This window comes from Phyllostomus hastatus, unplaced genomic scaffold (assembly GCF_019186645.2).
Source record: "Phyllostomus hastatus isolate PE091 unplaced genomic scaffold, TTU_PhHast_1.1 phas_contig_40, whole genome shotgun sequence".
Lineage (NCBI taxonomy): Eukaryota > Metazoa > Chordata > Mammalia > Chiroptera > Phyllostomidae > Phyllostomus > Phyllostomus hastatus.
Genome location: NW_025333872.1, coordinates 2770605 through 2793822, shown reverse-complemented (window position 1 = coordinate 2793822; position 23218 = coordinate 2770605). Strand labels below are relative to the sequence as shown.

General features: G+C 35.9%; 1 protein-coding gene across 4 annotated transcripts in view; it reads left to right on the top strand.

Annotated features, from left to right (window-relative positions):
- BTBD9 (BTB domain containing 9) overlaps positions 1-23218 on the top strand; it is a 454104-nt gene that overhangs the window by 48390 nt on the left and 382496 nt on the right. For 3 of the 4 annotated variants that reach the window (XM_045843294.1, XM_045843293.1, XM_045843295.1), the window contains exons 2-4: positions 13565-13776; positions 17233-17596; positions 19461-19725. In XM_045843294.1, the coding sequence (XP_045699250.1) occupies positions 13592-13776; positions 17233-17596; positions 19461-19725 (814 nt within the window). In that variant the 5' untranslated portion in view covers positions 13565-13591. Of the gene's footprint in view, positions 1-11570; positions 11660-13564; positions 13777-17232; positions 17597-19460; positions 19726-23218 lie in introns of those variants that run through there. The other variant, XM_045843296.1, reaches the window with a different exon arrangement.

Here is a 23218-nt window from a genome sequence, read left to right as displayed (position 1 = left end):
GGCCACTGGGGGGCCCTGATAAAAAAATATTGTCAAATGTCAGGTGATCTCATATCCTTTAGCAACTTACTAATAACCAATCAAGTAAAGCATTAACATTATGCAAAATGTAGCATTCATAAATTCACATTAGCATAATACTAGAATTTATAAAGGATTCTGATTTAATGTTCTACTGAGAAGTTTGGCTACTGTGCAGTCAGTTGCAATATTGCAAAGCTCCAGTTCCACATGTGAATGTGCATGAGGTAGAATTATTTTACATTTTTGGTAAGATGCATATCATCAGTGTATGCTGAGTTGGTTGCGCTTTTCAGTTTTTAAAATTTTTAAAAAATTACTGTTTATTTTTTAAAGTCTATTTTATTTATTATGCTATTACAGTTGTTCCATTTTTTTTCTTTTCCTTTGTTCCCCTCTGCCCTGCACACCCCAACCAACCAGCAGTCCCCTCTTAGTTCATGTCTATGGGTTGTACATATGTTATTTGGCTTCTCCATTTCCTACACTATTCTTAACTTCCCCCTGTCTATTTTGTATCAACCATTATGCTTCTTACTCCCTGTACCTCTTCCTCCATTCTCCACCTCCACATTGATAACCCTCCATGTGATCTCCATTTCTGTGGTTCTGTTCCTGTTCTAGTTGTTTGCTTTGTTTTTGTTTTTTGTTTTTAGGTTCAGTTGTTGATAGTTGTGAGTTTGTCATTTTAATGTTCATATTTTTGGTCATCTTCTTTTTCTTAGACTAAGTCCCTTTCACATTTCATATAATAAGGGCTTGGTGATGATGAACTCTTTTAACTTGACTTTATTTGGGAAGCACTTTATCTGCCCTTCCATTCTAAATGATAGCTTTGCTGGACAGAATAATCTTGGATGTAGGTCCCTGACTTTGAATACTTCTTTCCAGCCCCTTCTTGCATGCAAGATTTCTTTGGAGAAATCAGCTGATAGTCTTATGGGAATTTCTTTGTAGGTAACCTTCTCCTTTCACCTTGCTGCTTTTAAGATTCTCTCCTTATTTTTAACCTTGGGTAAGGTAATTATGATGTGCCTTTGGTGTGTGCTTCCTTGGGTCCAACTTCTTTGGGACTCTCTGGGCTTCCTGGACTTTCTGGAAGTCTATTTCCTTTGTCAGATTGGGGAAGGTCTCCATTATTTTTTCAAATAAGTTTTCAGTTTCTTGCTCTTCCTCTTCTCCTTCTGGCACCACTATGCATTGGGTGTTGGAATATTTACAGTTGTCTGGAGGTTTCTAAGCCTCTTCTCATTTTTTTGAATTCTTGTTCTTCATTCTGCTCTGGTTGAATGTTTACTCTTCTTTTTGCTCCAAATCGTTGATTTGAGTCCTGGTTTTCTTCTCTTCACTGTTGGTTCCCTGTACATTTCTCTTCATTTCACTTTGTATAGCCTTTACTTTTCCTCTCTTTTGTGACTGTACTCAACCATTTCTGTGAGCATCCTGATTACTAGTGTTTTGAACTGTGCATCTGATAGGTTGACTGTCTCTTCGTTACTTAGTTCTTTTTTTTTTGAGTTTTGATCTGTTCTTTCAATTGGGCCATATTTCTTTGTCTCAGTGCACCTGTTATGTTGTAAGGGGCAGAGCCTTAAGTATTCACCAGGGCGAGACAATACAGGTCACTGCATTGTGGGACTATATATGGGGCAGGGGTGAGAGAGGGAACAATGCTGTTACTTGGCTCTCAGCCAGCTTTCTGTACTTCCTCTGCTACCCACAAGCAAATTGGGCCCTTCTGGTGCTGATCTGGGTGAACAGGTCTGTGTATATTCTAGGGCCCTGTAGGTCTCTCCAACAACTTCTCCTGTGAGGCTGGGAGTTTCTCCTGCTTCCGCCGCAACCCTCACAGGTTGGAGGTTTTTACATCCAGAGGTTTTGGAGCTTTCTTTTCCCATGCTGGATCTCTGGATTGTGCAGTCCGTCTTGCTCCCCAGTTGTTCCTCTGCATGCAAACGTGGGACTGCCTGGTCTGCCAGCTGCTGCCCTGCCCACCTTGGTCTACCGGCTGCCACCTTGCCCACTCAGTTCTCCGGCTGCCTCCTTGCTCCACATCCTCTTCACCCCTTCTACCAGTTTGAATGAATGTTTCTTCTTTAACTCCTTGGTTGTCAGACTTCCATACAGTTTGATTTTTTGGCAGTTCTAGTTGTTTTTAAATTTGTTGTTTTCCTTCTTTTGGTTGTGTGAGGGGGCAAAGTATATCTACCTACACCCCCATCTTGGCCTGAAGTCCTATTTTTTAATATAAATTACTGTTTAGCCTTATCATTGTCAGTTTGATTTGCTGTAGGTTGTTCAGTTAACTCTAGTGTATATTGATGCATATTTATATTAACAATATTCTTGGTCTGAACTTTTCATTTACTAGACTTTAAATTGTAGTTAAAATGACTTTTTATCCCCATATTAGAAAAGCAGATGTATATATACTCTCCAAACATTGTCTTGAAAAATGACTTTATTCATGTTACCCATGACATATTTTCTCTGGTTTGAGTAGGGTGTGTTAAAAGAAGTTTGAGAACTGCTGGACCAAGGAGCCAATTGGTAGGTCTAAGAGTCTGAGTGAGAAACATTTCTGATTTCTTCCATGTTGCTACAATATAACTCTTGTAAGTTCAGGACCTTGACAAAACTTGGTTTGAATCCACTATTTGTTGTCTGTGACGGTGGACAATTGCGTAATCTTGTGTTTCAATTTTCTACCTGTAAATTAGGATTAAAAAACAGTGCCTACCTAATCCAGTTCTTTGACTATTAGATAAGATGTTGTATGTAAAATGCTTAGGACTTTGCCTGCCCTATAGTAAATTCTCAATAAATATTTATCCTTACTACTAGGTGAGAAGCACTTCTGTGTCCCTATTGCAAAATGGTTTATTTTTTACTAGATTGTAACTTCTTCTAAGCTTATTTTTGGGTTAAAACTTTCAACCAACATTTATATGTTGCATATGTTTTAATTCCTTTTGTATGAATACTCATTGCTAATTGTGTATGTTTCAAATGATCTTGATTATTTCAAGTTTGGGATATTCACTTTTTAATTGAAATATATTTAACATGTAGCATTGTGTAAATATTAAAGATGTATAACATGTTAATTTGATATAGTTATATATTATGATTGCCATTGTAGTGATAATTAGTACTTCTATCATGTTATATAATTATCATTGCTTATTAGTGGTTCAATTAAAGCTGTAGTTTCTTTGCAGTTTTGATGATTATACATAATACAGTAATGCTGTCTGTATTTACTATACTCTACAGTAGATCTCTAGGACTTAGGAGAGGGTCACCTTTAAAATCTAATTACTGGTAGTGTTGTCATAACAGTCATTTTCTTGTTTGCTTATGTTGGCATACATTACCTTCAATCAGTGGTTTCCTTGCAAGAACCTTTTTTAATCTACTTGTCATTTTTGTGAGTAGTAATTTAATTAAAATGAGATTACATTTGGGAAATTCTCATAAGCAAGCACACCAGTGAACCTGATACTTCGCTTAAGCAAATGAAGATACTACCTTCAGCCTTGCCAGTTTTGTGGAATTCCCGCTCTTCTCTCAAGACACCTGTTTGTCTTATGAGACAAGTTTTTGGCATGCCGATCAAGAGAGAGAAGCAATGTATATCCACATATTACTAAAGCTTATTTTTTTCCTCCTTTTTCTGGGTTAAAAATACATATCAGTGGAAGTGTTAAAGTTTTCCTTATAAATTTCTATGGTTTGTATTGCACTCTCCCTGGAATATGACACCTCTTTTTTGGAGAGCAAGTTATTTACATAGGCAAATATTTACTCTTATTCTGATATAAGAGTATAACATAATTTTTTGAGCTCCTACTCATTTAATAATTTGGCATAGCCATAGTTATTTTGGCATAGTATTTATGGTAGATAACTACATTTGACTTTCGAAAAATCATAAAATCATGGTCTGCTAGTTGTAGAATTCACATTATTTGTCATCTTGTCTTACCTTCCTTAGTAGACAGTGAGTTCTTCAAAGGTAGTAACTTTATCTTTTATTAATCTTTGTGTTTCTGTCATGTGGCACTGGGCCTGTATTGTAGAAGGAGCTCAATAAATCCTTTATCAAATGAATTATATACAGATACAGAAACTAGTTTGTCCCTTGGCAGAGAATTGGAGAATCAATGTGGTAATTCCTAAATGGAGTTAGATACAATCACAGTAAAATAATCTTGTCAAATATTTTTGTTATGATATAATTCAATAGTGTTCCAAGCTAAGCCTATCTATAAAATCATAGATTGACAAGATTTTGGAGCTGGATTGGATGTTGGAAATCATTTACTCTTTCCCAGAGAAAAACATTGCAGGAATCCTGAATAGAAAATGCCCATGGAGTCCAGTCATGTTTTTCACTGTAGCACTTTACTGCCTGGGTGTTATTACTTTTCTGCAGAGTTTAGATTGGATTTGCAGAGTAGCAGAACCAAGGTTATACTTGCCAGTATGGTCATTCTATTCCTGTTTATTCAAACTTTTGGATGACATGGGTAGAGTATATATCAAGGGAAGTGAGGTATCCTTCCCATGAGAAAGTAGAATGTGATTTTTTTTTAGTATGTTTAAGATGCAGGCAGGACATCATTTATCTCCCCAAGTGATAATAATGTACACTTTAAAGAATACTACTTAAAATTTCACACCACATGGGTACCAAGAGCAAAAAGAAATTGCTGAACCATATGCTTGTAAATGCCATCTCTTTCCTCAAGAGGAAGATCATTTATATTTTGCAATTAAAGAGCAGAAAGTCTTTTCTCCTGTAACAGCCTTTCAGTCAGGAAATTTGCAGGATGGAGAGGGCTTCCAGGGAAGATTTGTACAGCATTCAAGGACTCATTGGCGTCACTACCAGGTAGAATTTTGCTCTTTGTCTATTTACTGATTAAACTCTGGAGAATAAACTTTGATTCTAAAAAATGTAGTAAACCCTTGTTAAAGAAAAGTTTATAAACAGTTCTACTGGAAGTGAGCATTAAATAAAGAAATTAATATTTAGGTCAACTTGGTTTTTTCAAACTCCTTAAGAGCCAATTATAGCATTATAGCATTATGAACTACGTATGGTGTTATCACTTAACTGATGGACATTGTTTATTATTTTGGTTAGGACAAAATGGTGTGGGTTTCTTATTGCATAATAAACAGTCATTAACCCTGAGGGTTTCATACAGATGTTTGAGTCTTTAAAATTTTTTTGATGTATCTGAATTCATGTTAAGTTGGCCAACCACAAAAAGTAGTGTAGGTCCTCTACCACCATTCCTGGTAAATATGAAGCCCCAGAAGCCTTGACTAATTATTGTGTATGATATGCTGAATGGCACCATTTCTGGGTTGAAGGATCCCTGCCCTCTCTTAGAGTAAGTCCTTGTTTTCCCTGCCTTCCTTCTCTTTTCCTTCCTCCCTCCTTGAAGGAATAGTTTAACTAAATAGATTACTCCTGCCCTATCCTGTGAATGTCACAAGTCTTTGGGACTGTCAACAGGAGCAAATCTCAGAACATTTTTTGTGCATCTGACAAAAATCTGCCTTAAGTTTAGAAGAAACTCAAACTGAAAACCCCCAAGGTGAAGATCTTTAGTTGGGATGTGTCAGATAGAGTGTCCTAGTAGGTCATGCTACCCAGGTGTCTGATATTTATTACTTTTTGCCTGTCTTAGTGTAATGAACTTTTTGTCTCAGCCTTTAAGTTGTTAATTTTTTATCTGTGGGGATAATATATAGTCCCTCTGCTTATTATCCTTAGTGACTAAATCAGATACTGCTGGTTGTGGCAAATTAAATCTCTTGCTGCCTCATACACAAACTAATTTATTTTGTAATTTTAGTGGCCAAAGTTATTGAAATATTTGTATATAGCTTTATTACAAAAATATGCATGTTATAAAAATTTTAAACATTACAGAAATATGTATTGCATTATGTAAATTTTTCCCACATCCCTGATCCATTGGGTTAACCTGTGTTAACAGTTCGAAGTTTGCTTTTTATTTATTAAGAAATGGGATTTTATTATAATGCTATTTTATAGCTTGCCTTTTTGTGTACAATTATATATATTTATGATTTTTTATGCCAGTAGTATCTAACTTCATTCTTTTAAAAAACCATTGTATAATATTCCATTGGATAGACTTACCATATTTATGCTTTTTTTAAAGATTTTATTTATTTATTTTTAGAGAGGGAAGGAAGGAGAAAGAGAGAGAGAAAGAAACATCAATGTGGGATTGCTGGGGGCCGTGGCCTGCAACCCAGGCATGTGCCCTGACTGGGAATCGAACCTACGATGCTTTGGTTCACAGCCCACGCTCAACCCACTGAGCTACGCCAGCCAGGGCAGACTTACCATATTTGTTTACCCAGTTCCCTTTAAATGGGCATTTAAATATTTTTCCAGTTTTTTACTGTTATAGGAAGTGCTGAAGTTGACATCCTTATGTATTTAATTGTGTGCTGTTTTCTGAATGTTCAGCTTTTTTCAAAATGGCTAGCCATAGTTTTTATTGGAAAAAATTTACATTTTCTCTCACTGAATTGAAATGCCACATTTATATGTATACTAACTTCCTATGTGTACCTGGCTATATTTCTGGACTAGTATGTTCCAATGATGTGTGTCTGTAATATAACATTGTTTATACTCTTCTAATCTATGATTTACTTTCTCATCTAGTAAGCTGGTCCCTTTTATCACTTTTTTTCAGAGTATACACCAAATCATATATTTTTTCTTCATATGAACTCCTTTATCCCAATTTACTTTAAAAACTCTGTTGTGATTCTGATAAGGATTACTTTTAATTCCTGTATTAATTAGAACTGTGCCGGCTTAAAAAATCCTCTTGATAAATATAAAATTCTCACTTCTCATTCTCAGTTTTCTAATACGTGTACCCATTTATCAAATTATTGGCTTTTATTTTTTTAAAAGATTTTATTTATTTATGTGTAGAGTGATGGGAAGGGAAGTAGAAAGAGAGGGAGAGAAACATCAATGTGTAGTCGCCTCTTATGTGCCCCTTGCTAGGGGCCTGGCCTGCAACCCAGGCATGTGCCCTGATTGGGAATCAACCAGTGACCCTCTGGTTTGCGGGCCGCACTCAATTCACTGAGCTACAACAGCCAGGGCAAATTATTAGTTTTTAATTGTGTGTTCCTACCAAGAATGTTTGGTTGAATTTTGCTTTCTGTTACTGTTGTTTTTGTTCACAATATAAAGTAGCATAAAATATTAAATATACTTTTTATATAGTGTTTTAGAGATGTTTGCTCTCTTTACAACATTGTATCTTTCTATCTCCAAGCAGTGTATGTCCATTTTTTTCTTAAGTTACTCAGTGGAGTTTTATAATTTCCTTTACACATTCTGTGAGTTTATTTCTGTGGATTGCATGTGTTTTCCAATTATAAATTGCAGTTTTTTCCTCATTTTCTAGATGGTTGTTTTGACATGGAAGGATTTTATATATTTTCATGTAATAATTTTATGTGGTCTCATTAGTGAACCTTCTTTGTTTTCTCTCATATCTTTTCAGTTGATTTTCATGGGTATTTCATGTGGGCAATCAGATTATTAGCAATAATGATTATTTTGTCTCTGTTTCATCACCAGTTTAGTTTTAACTTGGTTTTCTTAATTGCATTGTGTTTTTTAATTAAATTTATTGGGGTGACATTGGTTAATAGGGTCATATAGGTTTCAACTGTACAATACTATGATACATGATCCACATATTGCATTGTGTGCTCACCACCCATAGTTACCGTAAATCATCTGTCACCATATATTTGGACTTCTTTACCCTCTACCATTTCCCCACCCCTTTCCATCAGGTAGCCACCATACTTTTTTTGTCTGTCTCTCTTGAGTTTCAGTTTTATATCCCACATATGAGTGAAATCATATAGCTCTTAGCTTCTTCTGATTGATGTATTTCACTTAGCATTTTGTTCCTGAAAATTGTATGAGACATCCTTATTGTATTTCTGAACTGTCTAGGAATGTTTCTAGTGTTTTATTATTAACTAGTTGCTTACATCTGTTACAGTTAAGCTGTGTATGTAGGTATTAAGTAAAGGAGGAATCCTTTTATTCCTGTTCAATTAAAACTTTTAAAAATAAACCTAATGATTACATTAAATGCTATTTTAGCTTTTATTGTGTTATTTACCTGACTTTTTTCTTCTTTGACTTTTTAATTTGATGACAATTATTTTCCCTAATATTCTTCATCCTTTTGGAATTAACCCACTGTCATGAATCCTTCTGCTTAATCCTGTCTTCCAATATTTTACATAGGATTTTATTTTTCATTTACACTGGTTTTTGGGTGTGTGGTTATGGTCACATCTTTGTGTTAGGGTTATATTGCCTTCATAAGAAGCAGCAGAAAACTTTATTTTTTCCTTTGTGCACAGGAATAGGTTAACATTGGAATTATGTGATCTTTAAAGTTTTGAAGAAAACTGTCCAGAAAACTGGATCTGGCAAATTTGGAGATCAGGGGTCAGTAATATATTTGGGCAGGTGGGGAAGGTTAATTTTTTAATGTCCTTTCTCTTCTCCAAATCTAAGATTAAATAAGTGTATCAGATAGGTTTTTAGACTCTGTTTTCATTGCTTTTTCTAACATTGTTAGATCCTCTGGTTGTTTCTGGAGCTATACAAAATATGTTAGCATAGCAGGATTGAACTTTTATTTTTAGAAAGCCTGCTTGCAAAATTGTCCCTTGTCTAGCATCTGGAAACTTGGATTTTAGGAGTTCCTGTCATTAATTGATGAGAGTGTCTCATTTAAACTATATAAACAGAATGGTTTATGTTGAACACTGCTTTCCTTCATGTAGTGTGGAATTTGGATACACGCCAGTCAAAGGCTATCTACACTAACAGCCTCCCATTAAACACCCTGGGTACTGAGTCTCTAACACAGGCTGTCATAGCTCTGTGGGGGAATTAAGCACATCCAATGTAACTCTCTTGGAGAGGTCCCTTGTGTCTGGTTTTCCTCAGACTTTGCCCCACTTGCTTTTTCAAAACCTTTGCTGATTTTGCTCTGTATTCTTTTCCTGTAATGAATAACAATCGTGAGTACAACCATATACTCAAGTCATGGGAGTTCATTTCATTTGACTAGCCAACACAGTGACATTAAAAGGCAGTTGCAAAGTTAAAAAATATAACTTAAGAAAAACCTAATATAATCATTACAGATGTGGAAACAAGCTCATGGAAGTTAGAAAATTTGTTAAAGATCACATATGTCATTAGTGGCATAATAAGTTTCAAAACTGAAGAAAGAAGTCAATAAATAGTTTTGCCCCATAAACTTAAATTTTTTCAGTTATATCTATCAAGTTAAAATTGATTGTTTAAAAAATTAAGTTTATTGGTATGTGGTTTGTAAAACATGCTTTTTAAAAAGCAAGCAGTGGACCCAAACTGTGACTTTGTAGGTAAGCTACAGCATAGGGTGCAAATGTTTTCTACATACAAGCTGTGGCATTGGTAACTTTGTTAGCACTGTTTGCCTCTTTGCAATAAGACTTAAAACGGAATTATATGAATTTTCTTGGCTGGTGTTTATTTGTATATTTGTGCATCTCAGTAAGGGCTGGGAACTTACAACAGAGTCTAAATCAGCGGTTCATTAGAATCACTTCATAATAGTGATTACACATTCCAGACCAATTAAACAAGAATCTCTGATAGGTGGGGCTCAAGCATCTTTTTTCTTTTTCCTTTTTCCTTTTTAAGCTACCCATGTGATACCAACATGTGGCAAACTCATTGAGAATCATTGGTCTAATTAAAATTTTTTCTGTCATGAAGGTTAAGAGCTCCTCCTTTCTTTTTGCTGCGTAGTGTTCCACTGTGTAAATGTACCATAGTTTTTTAATCCACTCATTTACCTATGGGCACCTAGGTTGCTTCCAGCACTTGGCTATTGTAAATTGTGCCGCTATGAACATTGGGGTGCATATGTTCTTTTGAATTGGTGTTTCAGGATTTTTAGGGTATAATCCCAGCAGTGGAATTGTTGGGTCAAAAGACAGTTGCATTTTTAGTTTTCTGAGGAAATTCCATACTGGAATTGCTGGAATTCCAATACTGGAGAGCATTGTGCTAAGTGAAATAAGCCAGGTGATGAAAGACAAATACCATATGATCTCACCTATAAGTGGAACCTAATCAACAAAACACATAAGCAAGCAAAATATAACCAGAAACACTGAAATAAAGAACAAACTGACAGTAACCAGAGAGGAAGCAGGGGAGGGATAATGGGGGAAAATAGGGGAAGGTCCATCAAAGAACATGCATGAAGGACACATGGACAAAGCCAAAGATAGGTTCGAGGGTGGGAGGTGGGGATGGGTGGAGTGGGGGCCAAGGTGGGGTGAAAATGGAGACAACTATACTTGAACAATTAAAAAAATTTTTTTTTCTATATACCAATAAAATTTGTGTTTGTTCCATACTAAGTGGATATTTTTTACACCTGGCAATATTAGCTTTATGTCTCTAGTTGGAAAAGCATAATTAAAATATACATCTAGTAAATGAAATTGTATGACTAAGAAGTACAGATCTAGAGAACCTACTAGGATGATATTTACATATGTAGTATTAGTGTTTATTGTATATCAGTTGAAAAATTATAAATTTACTTTTGAGCTAGTTAACCAAAGACCAGTTATTGCTTATCAAGAGTCATTTAGTTGCTTTTGGAGGAAGACACAGTTGCAGGTACAGCTAAGTGCTGTCTCACTTGCTCCTGCTTTTGACCCACTTCTGTTCACTATCGCCAAAGAACAAGTTGGTCAGGAAGCCATGCTGCTGCAATGGCTTTTAAAGATACACCCATGGCACCAGAGGTGGTGATTCACCAAATTATAATTATTCTAACTAGCTGCAGTGTAAAGTCTTTGGGGAAGGTGTGTGCTGACTCGATCAGAGGGGCAAAGAAAAAGGATTGCAAAGTGAAAGGACCAGTTCAGATGCCTACCAACACTCTGAGAATCACTACAAGAAAAACTCCCTGTGTGGAGGGTTTTAAGACTTGGGATCTGTTTTAGATGAGGATTCACAATAGCCTCATTGACTTGCACAGCCCTTCTGAGATTATTAAGCAAATTACATCCATCACTATTGAGCCAGGAGTCGAAGTTGAAGTCATTATCGTAGATGGCTTATATCAACCTTTTAAATAAATTGACTATCAGTTGTTGAAAAAAAGAACCATCTAGTTAATTATTGAATCTCACTCATAAGAGAGTGTTATAACAGAGAATATATTCACTGGGAACAGGCATACTTCATTTTATTACACTTCTCTTTATTGCGCTTCACAGATGTTGCGTTTTTTACAAATTGAAGGCAAGAACCTCCACCAGGAAACAGATTACAATTTATTTTATTGCTATACTCACTTTAGTGCTGTGGTCTGAAACTGAGGTATGCCTGTGTATGCATTGCATCTTTTCAGCCAGGAAAGCACCAATTTAATTCAGAGTCATGCCCCATCACTGAAACATTAGATGGTGATGGCAAAATTTATGTTGAAGAGGAATGGAATCTTGAAATCAGGTATGAGTTGCTTTCAGAATTTCATGATTGATATAGGAAATAACTATGTTGTTTTGAACATTGGTTGGATAACCTAGCCAGAAATCAAAACAAAAAATCAAAACAGAACCTTTGTGTAGGTCATAGTCAAACCTTGATCATATGTTAGAGCAGGGGTTGGCAAACTATGGCTTGAATGTTAAGTCCACCCTTTTCCTGTAAATAGTTTCATTGGGACATAGCCATGTTCATTTATTTAATTGCTGTTTGTGGCTGCTTTTAGTTGAATAGTATTGTAACATAGACTATACAGCTTATAAAGCCCAAAAATAATTACTGTCTGAACCCTTTGCAGAAAGTTTGCCAACTCCTGTGTTAGACTGTGGTATCATACATTAAATGATTGATTTACACATGATTTGCTGACACTCCTTAAGTTGATCCTCTTAAGCTGTCGTTCACACACTTCACATACAGGTGACAAAATGATTCCGTTTTTAGGGCTTTCCAATGGAGGTTGCTGTTGAGGGAAAGGTATTTGCCTTGGCAATGAGGGTAATGTGCTGCTGGTACTTCGATGCTCCTAACATAGGGGGACCAGGAGCTTGTTCACTTACCTGGGGTGGTGTCTGTTTGCCTACGCCATCCTCCATGTTCCTCTGCATCACAGTGCTTGCTGTTGATCCCTCTGTTGGTGGTGGTCATGGAGTAGCAGGTAACTGGCAAACCTGGACCAGGAGGATCTTCCACTGCAGTCTATGGGGATAAAGACCATCTTTCATACTCTTTGCTAGTAATGGATCTGGATGTGAAAGTTTCAAGATTAGGAGTGACTTAACCTTTAACCCTTCCTGGTCCAAGTGGAGAGTTCTAGAAGGTGTGTAGGACTAGTGGAGAGATCATACCTGGCTCAATTCCCCTAGTCTCTGGTTCAGTAGAGGGTAGCTGGCTCACCTCTGAGCTGTAGGCCACATCACCTTAGGCACCTGAATGCTAGTGAAGGCTCTCATCCACTTAATAGGTTGCTTATACTGGAAAAAGCAGTATATGCAAGTACATTAGAGATTTAAGAATATAAACATTGTTAGGTTTAGATGCATATAATTTCCTTTTCTAACATGTAAAGTTTTTAAGTTTTAGCTTTTAGATTTTCAGTTCATGTTTGTTGAAGGGCATTGCATGCAAAAGCAAGGAAGTGCCTGTAAATGAGATGAAGTGTAATGATGTCCTTGTAGACACAGGTAACATGATCAGTAGAGCCAAACATATGGACTAGAAGTTACAGTCTTGAGAAAAATATTTGGGGTTATTTTTTTGAGGGGGATTAGGATGCTTGGTATAAATTTTCATTAATAAATGTCAAGATATTTTTGTAAATACAGAAGATTATAGTTTTTTTCCTAAAATATTTAAGATGGTTTCTGACCAAAATTTTTCCTCTGAAAGTATTTGAAATGTGATGATTTAGTTTATTCTCTTTTTGATTTAGGTCTAGATCTGTGCCCAAATGCCTTTTCTCCTAGGTGTAGTTAGTTATACCCTACCTTATTAAATCTGTGCTAAAAGAGGAGTTCTTCTGGTAGTCGACTTTCATTTTCCCAAGGTACTGAGAAATAAGGAACCTGTATTTGGGTGCACTGTTCTGGATTGTGAGAACTCTAAATACTGCTAGTGTTTGAGGACCCTGGACTTTATATTTGCTTTCCTAGTGTGATAAGGCAGTGAAGGTAGTGGAGTTAATGTAATGGAAGCAGGCTGAATTGCTTCCCAGAATAAATGGGTTAATAAAGATACCAGTAATGATGACATTTCTCTTATATGAGTGTTTTAAAGTAGTTTTAAATTTTACTTAGCTGTGTTTATGGTATGTGATTTTCTGTGTGTACTCCCTTCCCACCACTAACTCTCATCTCTTCTTTAAACTAGATCAGCAACTATTATCTATTCTACAAGATGAGTAACAGCCACCCTCTTCGCCCCTTCACTGCAGTGGGGGAAATTGATCATGTGCACATTTTGTCTGAACATATTGGTGCCTTGTTGATTGGGGAAGAATATGGTGATGTCACATTTGTTGTGGAAAAGAAACGTTTTCCCGCCCACCGGGTAATTTTAGCAGCGAGGTGCCAATATTTTCGGTAAGTCTGTAATACTTTTTGAAGATTCAAGTTAACCTGTGGAAACATTGTTATTTTTGTAGCCTATAAAAAATAACAAAGCATAGCAATAAATACTAGCAATCCTTGACTTCAACATCTATTAGAATTTCACCTTTGCAATAACTTTTTATTTTTTGAAAATCACCTTTTCTTCAGGAGCCATCTTAGAATTAGCGGGTTAGAAGGCTCCCCAGACTAGACTGTACACAGTCAATCAATTTTCAATATCTCAAGAATATTTCTTAGGCCGAATTTTTGTTGCCCTTACCTTCTCCTCAGCATTGATTACTAATTGGCAGATACGCTTCTGCTTGTATAGACAGACAACCCTTCGGACTTGCTAATGAACACAAATACTTCTTAGTTTCAAACTATTGACATCCAGGACCTGTAGGTAGGACCTGACAGATATACCTTATTTAAGATGAGCAATTTGATATCCCAAATTAAAGGAAACAGTACTTACTGGTACTGTTTCATAGTTACCCTAGAACTAAAACTAAATAAAATATGTATGTATTTAATTAATGTAAAACTTGTATTTATATGTAGTTATTTTTTGTTACTCAAATCCTTAATTTCCAGGGTTATAAATGTTAAAGTGAGCTCTGATTACTCTGCATTATGCCTAATGTTAGTTAGAAGGGAATCATCACTGAGTGATATTTTATCTTTGATAAATCCATTGGTCTCTATCCGTAAAATCATTGATTTCCCTTGGAAGCTTGACATCTAAATTTGAGACTGATGGCTTAGAGAAAAATTCAGTTACCTTCTATGAAAACTGCGGTCTGAGTTTTATAATCAGAAGTAACTGAAACAGTGTAATGGGAACACCTACAGTCACATAGTAGAGTGTGTCTCCTAGAAATATTTACTACTTAACAAGAACTTTTATAGTATTTTATAAAATATTTTAGAACATTCCATCTTGTGCATATTAAGAACCACTGTAGATGAAATGCGGAGCCTAGAAAATAGAAGAGTCTATTGGAGTTCTTGCTAATACTCTCCTATTCCTCTTGCTAGTGGCCTTGGTATAGTCATTATTTGTTATCAGCCTCTGTCCTCCACACAGTTTTCCTTTCGTGTTTCTGTTCCATTTCTTACTTTTGGTCCACTTATTACTAATAAAGTGTTTTATGAAGAATCCTTTCTTTGTTAAGTCATTTCAGCTTTATGCTTATTATTTGTTAATAGTTTATACCTTACCCTCTTTCAAAAATAATTTGAGACAACTATAAGTGGATATCTTTTAGGTGATCAATATATTCTTAAAAGAAACTCAAATACTTAAAAAAATTTTAAGACCATATTAAATGAATGGCTTATACTGCTTTACTTACTGACCTTGTTCTTGATGTCTGTGGATATTGAACCTTAATATCTGATGGCTCATGAGGCTAAACTCAGAGTCATTACCAATGCTGTCTTAAATTCTCATTGCTGTCACCGTTCCTTTGTGAAGGTAAGTTAACTGTTAGTAGTCAGGAGAGGCTTTGCTAAGCATTGTCATAGAGCCTGTCAATTCCCGGAGGAGGACAGGAGGGAACTTCCCACAAGTTGGGGATTCATATTTAGGATCTCAAGGGAGCTTCATCAAAACCACTTTCAAAGCATTGAGAATCCATGTAAATACCATAGGTCACACTGGAGTAAGTCTTGGTGAGATCTTCCCAGGAAGGTGTTTTTAATCTAGTGATTTTAAAGTTGTGGTTGGATATTCTCTGGATTAGCTGAAACCTTCAAGAGTGTTTTTAGGCAGAGTATACCTAGTGAAGAGGTATGCTCAGGATATTCGTGAATCTTTTGCTGGATGGTTTTACCTATTTTTCTGATCCTGGGTGGGGGGGTGAGAAAAATTCCTGTCAGGTGTGGAGGGGATCCTGAAATGCCAACCCTGTTCTCATAATGTTAGGAGCAGGGGGAAATTCTTTATGCCCCCTTATTTTCTTGCTCTCACTTTTACAAGTTTTCTTTCTCACTCTTTACTATTCCTTTTCTGTGCTCTTACCTTGTCATCCTCTGGCTGCCCTTTCTTTCCAAATAGATTGAAAGTTTAATTGGTTCATATTATTTCTCTGAAGTAAGAGAGAGAAATTTAAATCCATTAGGTGACTGAATTGTCTAGTTTTCATTTTTTTAGATGAGCAGATAAGCAATAAAGTGGGAATTTTTAAAACTCTGACAAACACTGAAAGAGAAAAAAAGTTAAGTCATCCATAATTTTATCAGCAATTTCATTTTTAATTTATAAAGTAACAGTGAAAGTCCTTTCCTCCCAGCCATCTATTCCCATTCCCCAGAGACAAGCACTGTTAACAGGTTAGTATGAATTTTCCCTGATTTTTCTCAGTATAAATAGATATATCTGTCTATGCATATACACATATAAATATATGCTGTAAATTTTTTTATTCAACACATATGGATCTGCAGCTTAACCTACTAAATCCTGGATGCCTATCCAAGACAGCATATATTGACCTCCCTTAATCTTTCTAATGCATATCACAATATTCTCAATCATGTTCCTATTGGTGGACATTTAACATTTTTTCCAATGTTTCCATCATTTCAGTATATATTCTTATATGTTTATCTTTAAAACCATACAGTATTATGTCTCTAGAACTGAGTCATAAAAGTGAGATTACTGAGTTGAAGGATATTCATATTTTAGATTTGAACAGATATTACTTAAATTACTTTCCAAAAAGGGGTGCCCATTTATACTCAAAGCAGGGCATGAGAGAACCTATTTTTGCATTGCTTTTGCAGCACTGAATATTAACAGGCTTTTTAATTTCTGCCAGTCTAAAAGGGAAGAATAGCACCTGATTGTGCTTGTTTTTATCTGATTATATCTTTTCTATAGAGTTTTACTTTTTAAACTGTCTTATTGGTCTTTAACATGTTTATATTGATTTCAGTGTCCCTCTCAAAAGAGCACTTTCATCTTTTTTAAAAAGACTTTATTTATTTATTTTTAGAGAAAGGGAGGGAATAAAAGAAGGAGAGAAACATCAATGTGTGGTTGCTTCTCCTGTGCCCCCTACTGGGGACCTGGCTGCAACCCAGGCATGTGCTCTGACTGAGAATCGAACTGGTGACCCTTTGGTTTGCAGGCTGGCACTCAGTCCACTGAGCCACACCAGCAAGGGCTCATCTTTCTATTTAATAAATGTCTATTATATATGTTGAGCTTTCAGGATATTTCATTAATCTAGTTGTCTATAAATTAATTCAAAATAGTTTTAAAATGATTTCTCTTAATGTTTTAAAGAACTATTTAAAATGATCACTATGCATTTCTTTACCTGAATCTTTGTCATTATACAAACTTGTTTGTGTAATATTGATAGCCATTATTTCATAATTTTGTAGCAAATCTTACTTGAGGTTTTTCTCATGCATTTCTTGTTTGACATGCAGAGCATTACTGTATGGTGGAATGCGTGAATCTCAGCCCGAAGCAGAAATCCCTCTTCAAGACACCACTGCAGAAGCATTCACAATGCTACTTAAATACATCTACACTGGGCGGGCAACACTGACGGATGAGAAGGAGGAGGTGCTGCTGGACTTTTTGAGCCTGGCTCATAAATATGGATTTCCAGAGCTGGAGGATTCTACCTCTGAGTATCTCTGCACCATACTTAACATTCAGAATGTCTGTATGACTTTTGATGTTGCTAGTCTCTACTCACTTCCCAAGTTAACTTGCATGTGCTGCATGTTTATGGACAGAAATGCTCAGGAGGTGCTTTCAAGTGAAGGTTTTCTCTCTCTTTCTAAGGTGGGTCATTGCCTACAAGGAATGTACAGGCACACTGTACATTTTTTACTTATATCTGAACAGTAGAAATACAGCAATGGACTAAGAATAAAAAATAAAAGTCGAAGGTATGGGAAAGGTTGTCTGCCTAGCCACCTTGTCTCTGGCTACTAAGACTCTAGATTATATAAGAGAAAGATTGTGTCTGTTATATAAGAAAACAGATTATGTCTGTTTTCTTTTAAGGTTCTTCTGGTAAATTCTGTGTGCTGAAGAGACTGTGATGCTGGGTGGTTGTTTTCAGTGTGATGACAGTCAAATGATGACAGTCTTTGTGGTATTGCATACTATTTTTTCAATTTGTATTTCTTTGATAAAGAGAATAACTCCTTATGTTGAGAGAAAAAATTCATAAAGAAGATCAGATGTGTCATTGGATGTCTTTAAGTCACTGTTTTGCGTATGTTGGGTTGGCCAAAAAGTTTGCTTTTTTTTCCATAAGATGGCTCTCATAGTACTTAGTTGGTTTTAACTTAATTAGAAAAAAATTGTATTTGATTGTACTGTGACAGCAGTCATATTAGCATGCATTTTTAAAAAAAGCTTAATGCGCTGGCTGATATGGTTCAATGTATTGAGTGCTAACCTGCCAATCAAAGGGTCACTGGTTTGGTTCCCATTCAGGGCACATGCCTGAGTTGCAGGCCAGGTCTCCAGTAGGGGGCATGCGAGAAACAACCACACACTGATGTTTTTCTCCCTCACTCCCTCCCTTCCCCTCTCTCTAATGATAAATAAGATAAAATCTTTTTTAAAAAAGCTTATCAAAATTGATGAGTTTTTGTGTAGCAATTTTAATATTGAAGGTGGAAGAAAATACTCAACGTTTTTGGCATATTATGCTTTATTATTTCAAGAAACCTAAAAACACAACTGAAACAAATGAATTGTGCAATCTGTGGAGAAGGTGCTGTGACTGATTGGATGTGTCAAAAGTGGTTTGTAAAGTTTCATGCTGTAGGTTTCTTGCTGGATAATGATCCACGGTTGGGTGTACTAATTGGAGTTCATAGTGATGAAATCAAGTTAATTGACAACAACCAAATTTATATAACACAGGACATAGCCAACATACTCAGGATATCCAAATCAATAAAGTTATTTGTGAAAATGTGTCTTTTATGGAAAAAAACTAAAAGAACGTTTTGACCAACTCAGTATATTTGCTGGCTCAACATTCATATTATTTGGTGTTTTACACTGTATAATAGAGTAAAACTACTTTGCTCAAATCTTTCTTTGAACCCTGGTGGCTGTCTCTCCTTTCCCTTTCTGTGTTCCTTCTAGGACATGGATATTTTGAATGAGAACACCTGATTTAAAAAGCTACATGTCTTGTTTTGAGTTTAAACTATGATTTTTATTACTCTATTTTCAGAGGCAAGGTCTTTGAGGGTTGCACTCTATTGCTGGAGGTCAGTCTGAAAATCCGAGAACCAAAAGTATGGTAGTGCAGTAGTACTGTGAAACAAAAGATTTTGAATTTTAAATGCCAGATGTATCTTACTGGCTCATAAATGTAAACTCTCCTGAAGAATGTGTATGGAAAGACAGCTAGCTCCTCATGTTGCCATTTTTTTTCTTGTTATTTTATTAAAGATGGATGCAGATGTGTTGGAAAGACTGGATGTTTGCTGTAATGGTACAAGATGCCTGCAGCTATTCTTACAGCCACAATGTGCAGGAGAGTGCATGGCACAATGATGGAGAGAAAATGGTCAAAAAGAGTTAATTGTATACATATAACTGACACTTGCATTTTTTTTGGGTAGTGCACATGGTTGAGCTCCATATAACTGGAATTTTTTCTTGTTACCCTTTTCAGACAGCACTTTTAAACATCGTATTAAGAGATTCATTTGCAGCTCCTGAAAAAGATATTTTCCTAGCCTTGTTAAACTGGTGTAAGCACAATTCAAAGGAGAATCATGCTGAAATCATGCAGGCTGTGCGTTTACCTCTGATGAGCCTCACGGAACTTCTGAATGTTGTGAGGCCTTCAGGACTGCTGTCTCCTGATGCCATTCTGGATGCTATTAAAGTTCGATCAGAGAGTCGGGATATGGACCTCAATTACAGAGGCATGCTCAGTAAGTACCTGTTCATCCTAATCTTATCAAGGAGTTTTGTTTGCATCGTATGACAGTCTCAGCTACAAAACTATAGTGCAGGTGTACATGGCCTGTGTGGGTCTAAGAGCGCATAGCTCTGCTTCCTATATAATGCCTTTCCTTGTCATTCTCCTACTAATTCCTCCTGAGAGTGCATAGCCATTGTAGATTCCCAAAAAGGTGTTTCTTGCCATTCTTGGACAGATTTCTCTAGTGGTTCCCTAGAATGTTGGAAATAGATACTTTCCTTAAAAGCTTTTTCTCATGTGAAGACATCTCCTCACTTTTTCCGTCAAATCAGTACTAAGTACATGCTATGTACTTATTTCTTTAGGCACCGTGAACATGGAGATTCTGAATAACCATAATAATAGCTAACACTTATGTATCATTTCCAACCCTTACATGGTAATTTTTCTTGATAGAAAAACAATAGCATTGAACACAAAGTTTTTTTATGTCTCAATAACTGTCTTATATGATCATTTAATTCTCACAGCAATCCTCTGAGGTGCATACCATTACTGATTCCATTTTACCAGTGAGGAAGCCAAAGCACAGAGAGGTTAAGTAACTTGCCCAAGGTCACACAGAAAGAGTGATGGAGCTGAGACTTAGGCTATGTAATTGACCACTAAACACACAAAGTGAAAAATACAGTCTCTGCCTTTGATCCTTTTAATTTCATTGTGAAAATAAGACATACCCCATGAAGAATTAAATATGGCAATATTTAAGAAGGGTACATGCTCTGAACTTTAGAAAAGGGCACAGCTTAGAATCACTGAGGGAAATTTCATGGAGATTATAAAGCCTGTAGTGAGCGTATTGGCATTTGATTTGAATGACATCAGGGTGGGGTGTATTTCAGATGGGAGGACTGGTGATGTTAATAGAAAAATTAGAGCATTTAAGGACTGAACAGAGGAGCTTGACTGGAGAGAAAGGCTTATGTTGATTAGTAACCAAGAAAGTTTGTGAATGTTAGCTCAGGCAAAATCATGGAAGGCTTTGAAACTAATTTGGGATTTTACTTATGCACGGGGAGAAGTATGAGTACAGTGGTAGTTTTGAGAGATTGATCTGTGGTGGTGCTATACTTGATGATTTGGAATAGGGAAAAACTTGATTCAAGGAGACCAGAGACCAGCAAGGAGGGTATTTAACCAGCTCACAACTGATACAACTTTAAACTAGAGTGATGGCTGGGAAAATGGAAAATAATGGGTGTATAGAGGAGATATTTTAAAAATCGTATCTTGGTGATTCAAGGATTTAAATTTAAAGATTATGTTTGGGAGGAAGTTACCTTATTGTATCAAATTTAAGAAATCAGAAATTCTGAAGCACCATTGTTTATGCACTGCTGAGAAAGGAAACAATAATTCCATTTAAACCATGACACAGCATCAGGTTTCAGAAATGTTAACATTTGAAAAAAAGTGTATTTTAGAATTAATGAAATATAGTAATTATTTGAAGAAATCCTGAACTTATTGTTACACTTACTGAGTTTGAGGGCTTCTGGGACATCCAGGTCCTAAGTTTTTTCTCATGTTTGTCATTTCCCTGACCAATCTTTCCTTGACTGTGGCTTTATACACACTCTTGAAATATTGACTGATCTTAAATAGGTGTGCTAATTGACTTCTCTCCTTACTCATCAGATTTAGATTTCTTTTCATTGAACATTGAAGAGAAAACATAGATTTGGAGCCAGACAAATTTGACTTCAAATGTCCAATTAATCACTTACTAGTTATATAACCTGGTATTAAATTACCTAACGGATTTTACCTTTAGTTTTATATTTCCTGTTATTGGTATGAGAATTAATTGAAATAATGCACACAAATAATGTGTTTAAGCTCTATATAGGAAGCCATTGTTATGATTATTAGTGTTCTTCTGCATCTCTATATGTCTGTGTAGGAATTATTGCATTATTTTAAACATTTTTTTACTTACCTTTGGTCCTTGAAGGTAGAGATGATCTTTGTAAGCCCTATTAATCTTGATATACTTAACATTTAACATAGTTAACAGCATGTAGCAGACATTTGGTGAATGAATGCAAGGAAAAATGTCTAATGACAGTGGAAGCAGGTTACTGATGTTTAGGAAGCAATCAAAGCTGGTGATGAGAGTTGAAACCTGGGTTTGAGCATAGAGAAAGAAGTAAAGATCATAGTCTATGATTTATAGCTGACCTATCGCCAGGGAGCTAAAGGCAGATAAGAAAGAGTTAGAGAGGTAGGAAGAGAACTGAAAGAGGGTTACAGAAGCCACAGAGGAGAGAGCTCGTACATGGAGAGGGTGGTAAGTGGTATCTGATGATGCTCGGAGGTCAAGAAAATTGAGAATTGAGAGAAAACATTTGGATATAAATGGTGGTGAGTTGGTGAGTAGTCTGGACTGAAGCTTGGTTAAACAGGGAATTGGGCCACAGACTTGAAAAGGTGGTAACTACAACATGTTAACTGCTATGTGAATTGGAGTGAAAGGTAGTAGAGAAGTAGTTTGGTAGCTGCAGGGAACATGTTAGGAGAGGTCCTGGGAGGGATTTGGAAGTGCTAGAAAACGGTGCTAGATAGAGTATGGGAGGATGGAGGGGGGAGAGATAATAAGACAAGTAATATAATTTTAGACTTTCTAAATTGTCATTGTTGGATCCTCTTCTATAAGTTCCTTTTTTTCCTTTTGTTGCCCTAATTTTGATCTGAGGTGCTCATGGGGCTCCCTATCTGGATTTGTTCTTAAGGCTAGGCTTGAGACATTGCTGCAGGAGTATTGAGGTGCTTTGGACATTTCACATAGTAATTGGTAGCTTGGAATTGATCAGCTGCTCAGTATAGTTGTCCAACCTGGGTTATAATAACCCATGAAATTACTGTGAAAGGGAGTAGTCAGTCAACTAGCTGAGGCATACAAAGTTCTGGAATGACATACTGTAATTATTGCTCATAAATCTTAAGTTTTTCATTTTGGAATGATTCTGTGGGAACTCAAGGAAGAGGTTATACAAATATTTGGGAATCTTTTATCTAACTTCTAAATTTGAGAAATGACTAAGTAGTTGGCTTTTTTAAAATTTACTTTTTAGGTATATGTATAGTAAAATAAATAATATAAATACTAAGGAAGCATATTATTTTCCCATCAGACCCTAAAAAGCAAGTTAGCTGTTCCTAAGTAAATGTTATCCAGACATTGTATTATTATTTCTTTCATCAGATTGCTTTACTGTTAGGGGAAAAAAAGGGTCTAAAAATTCAGAACTGTTCTTGAGGTTATTGTTTTGGAAGATAATTTTGCTTATTTTGAAATTATTGAGGAAATTTGTTTTCTTTTGTTCTTTTCTGGGTACAGGTTCTTTGTCTCTGGGGACTTTTCATAAAGTGTAGAGAACTTTTTATCTTGGGACTAGGGAATAATATCCTTTTTAAAATTTTTTCTTTTGGTTCATTAGCAT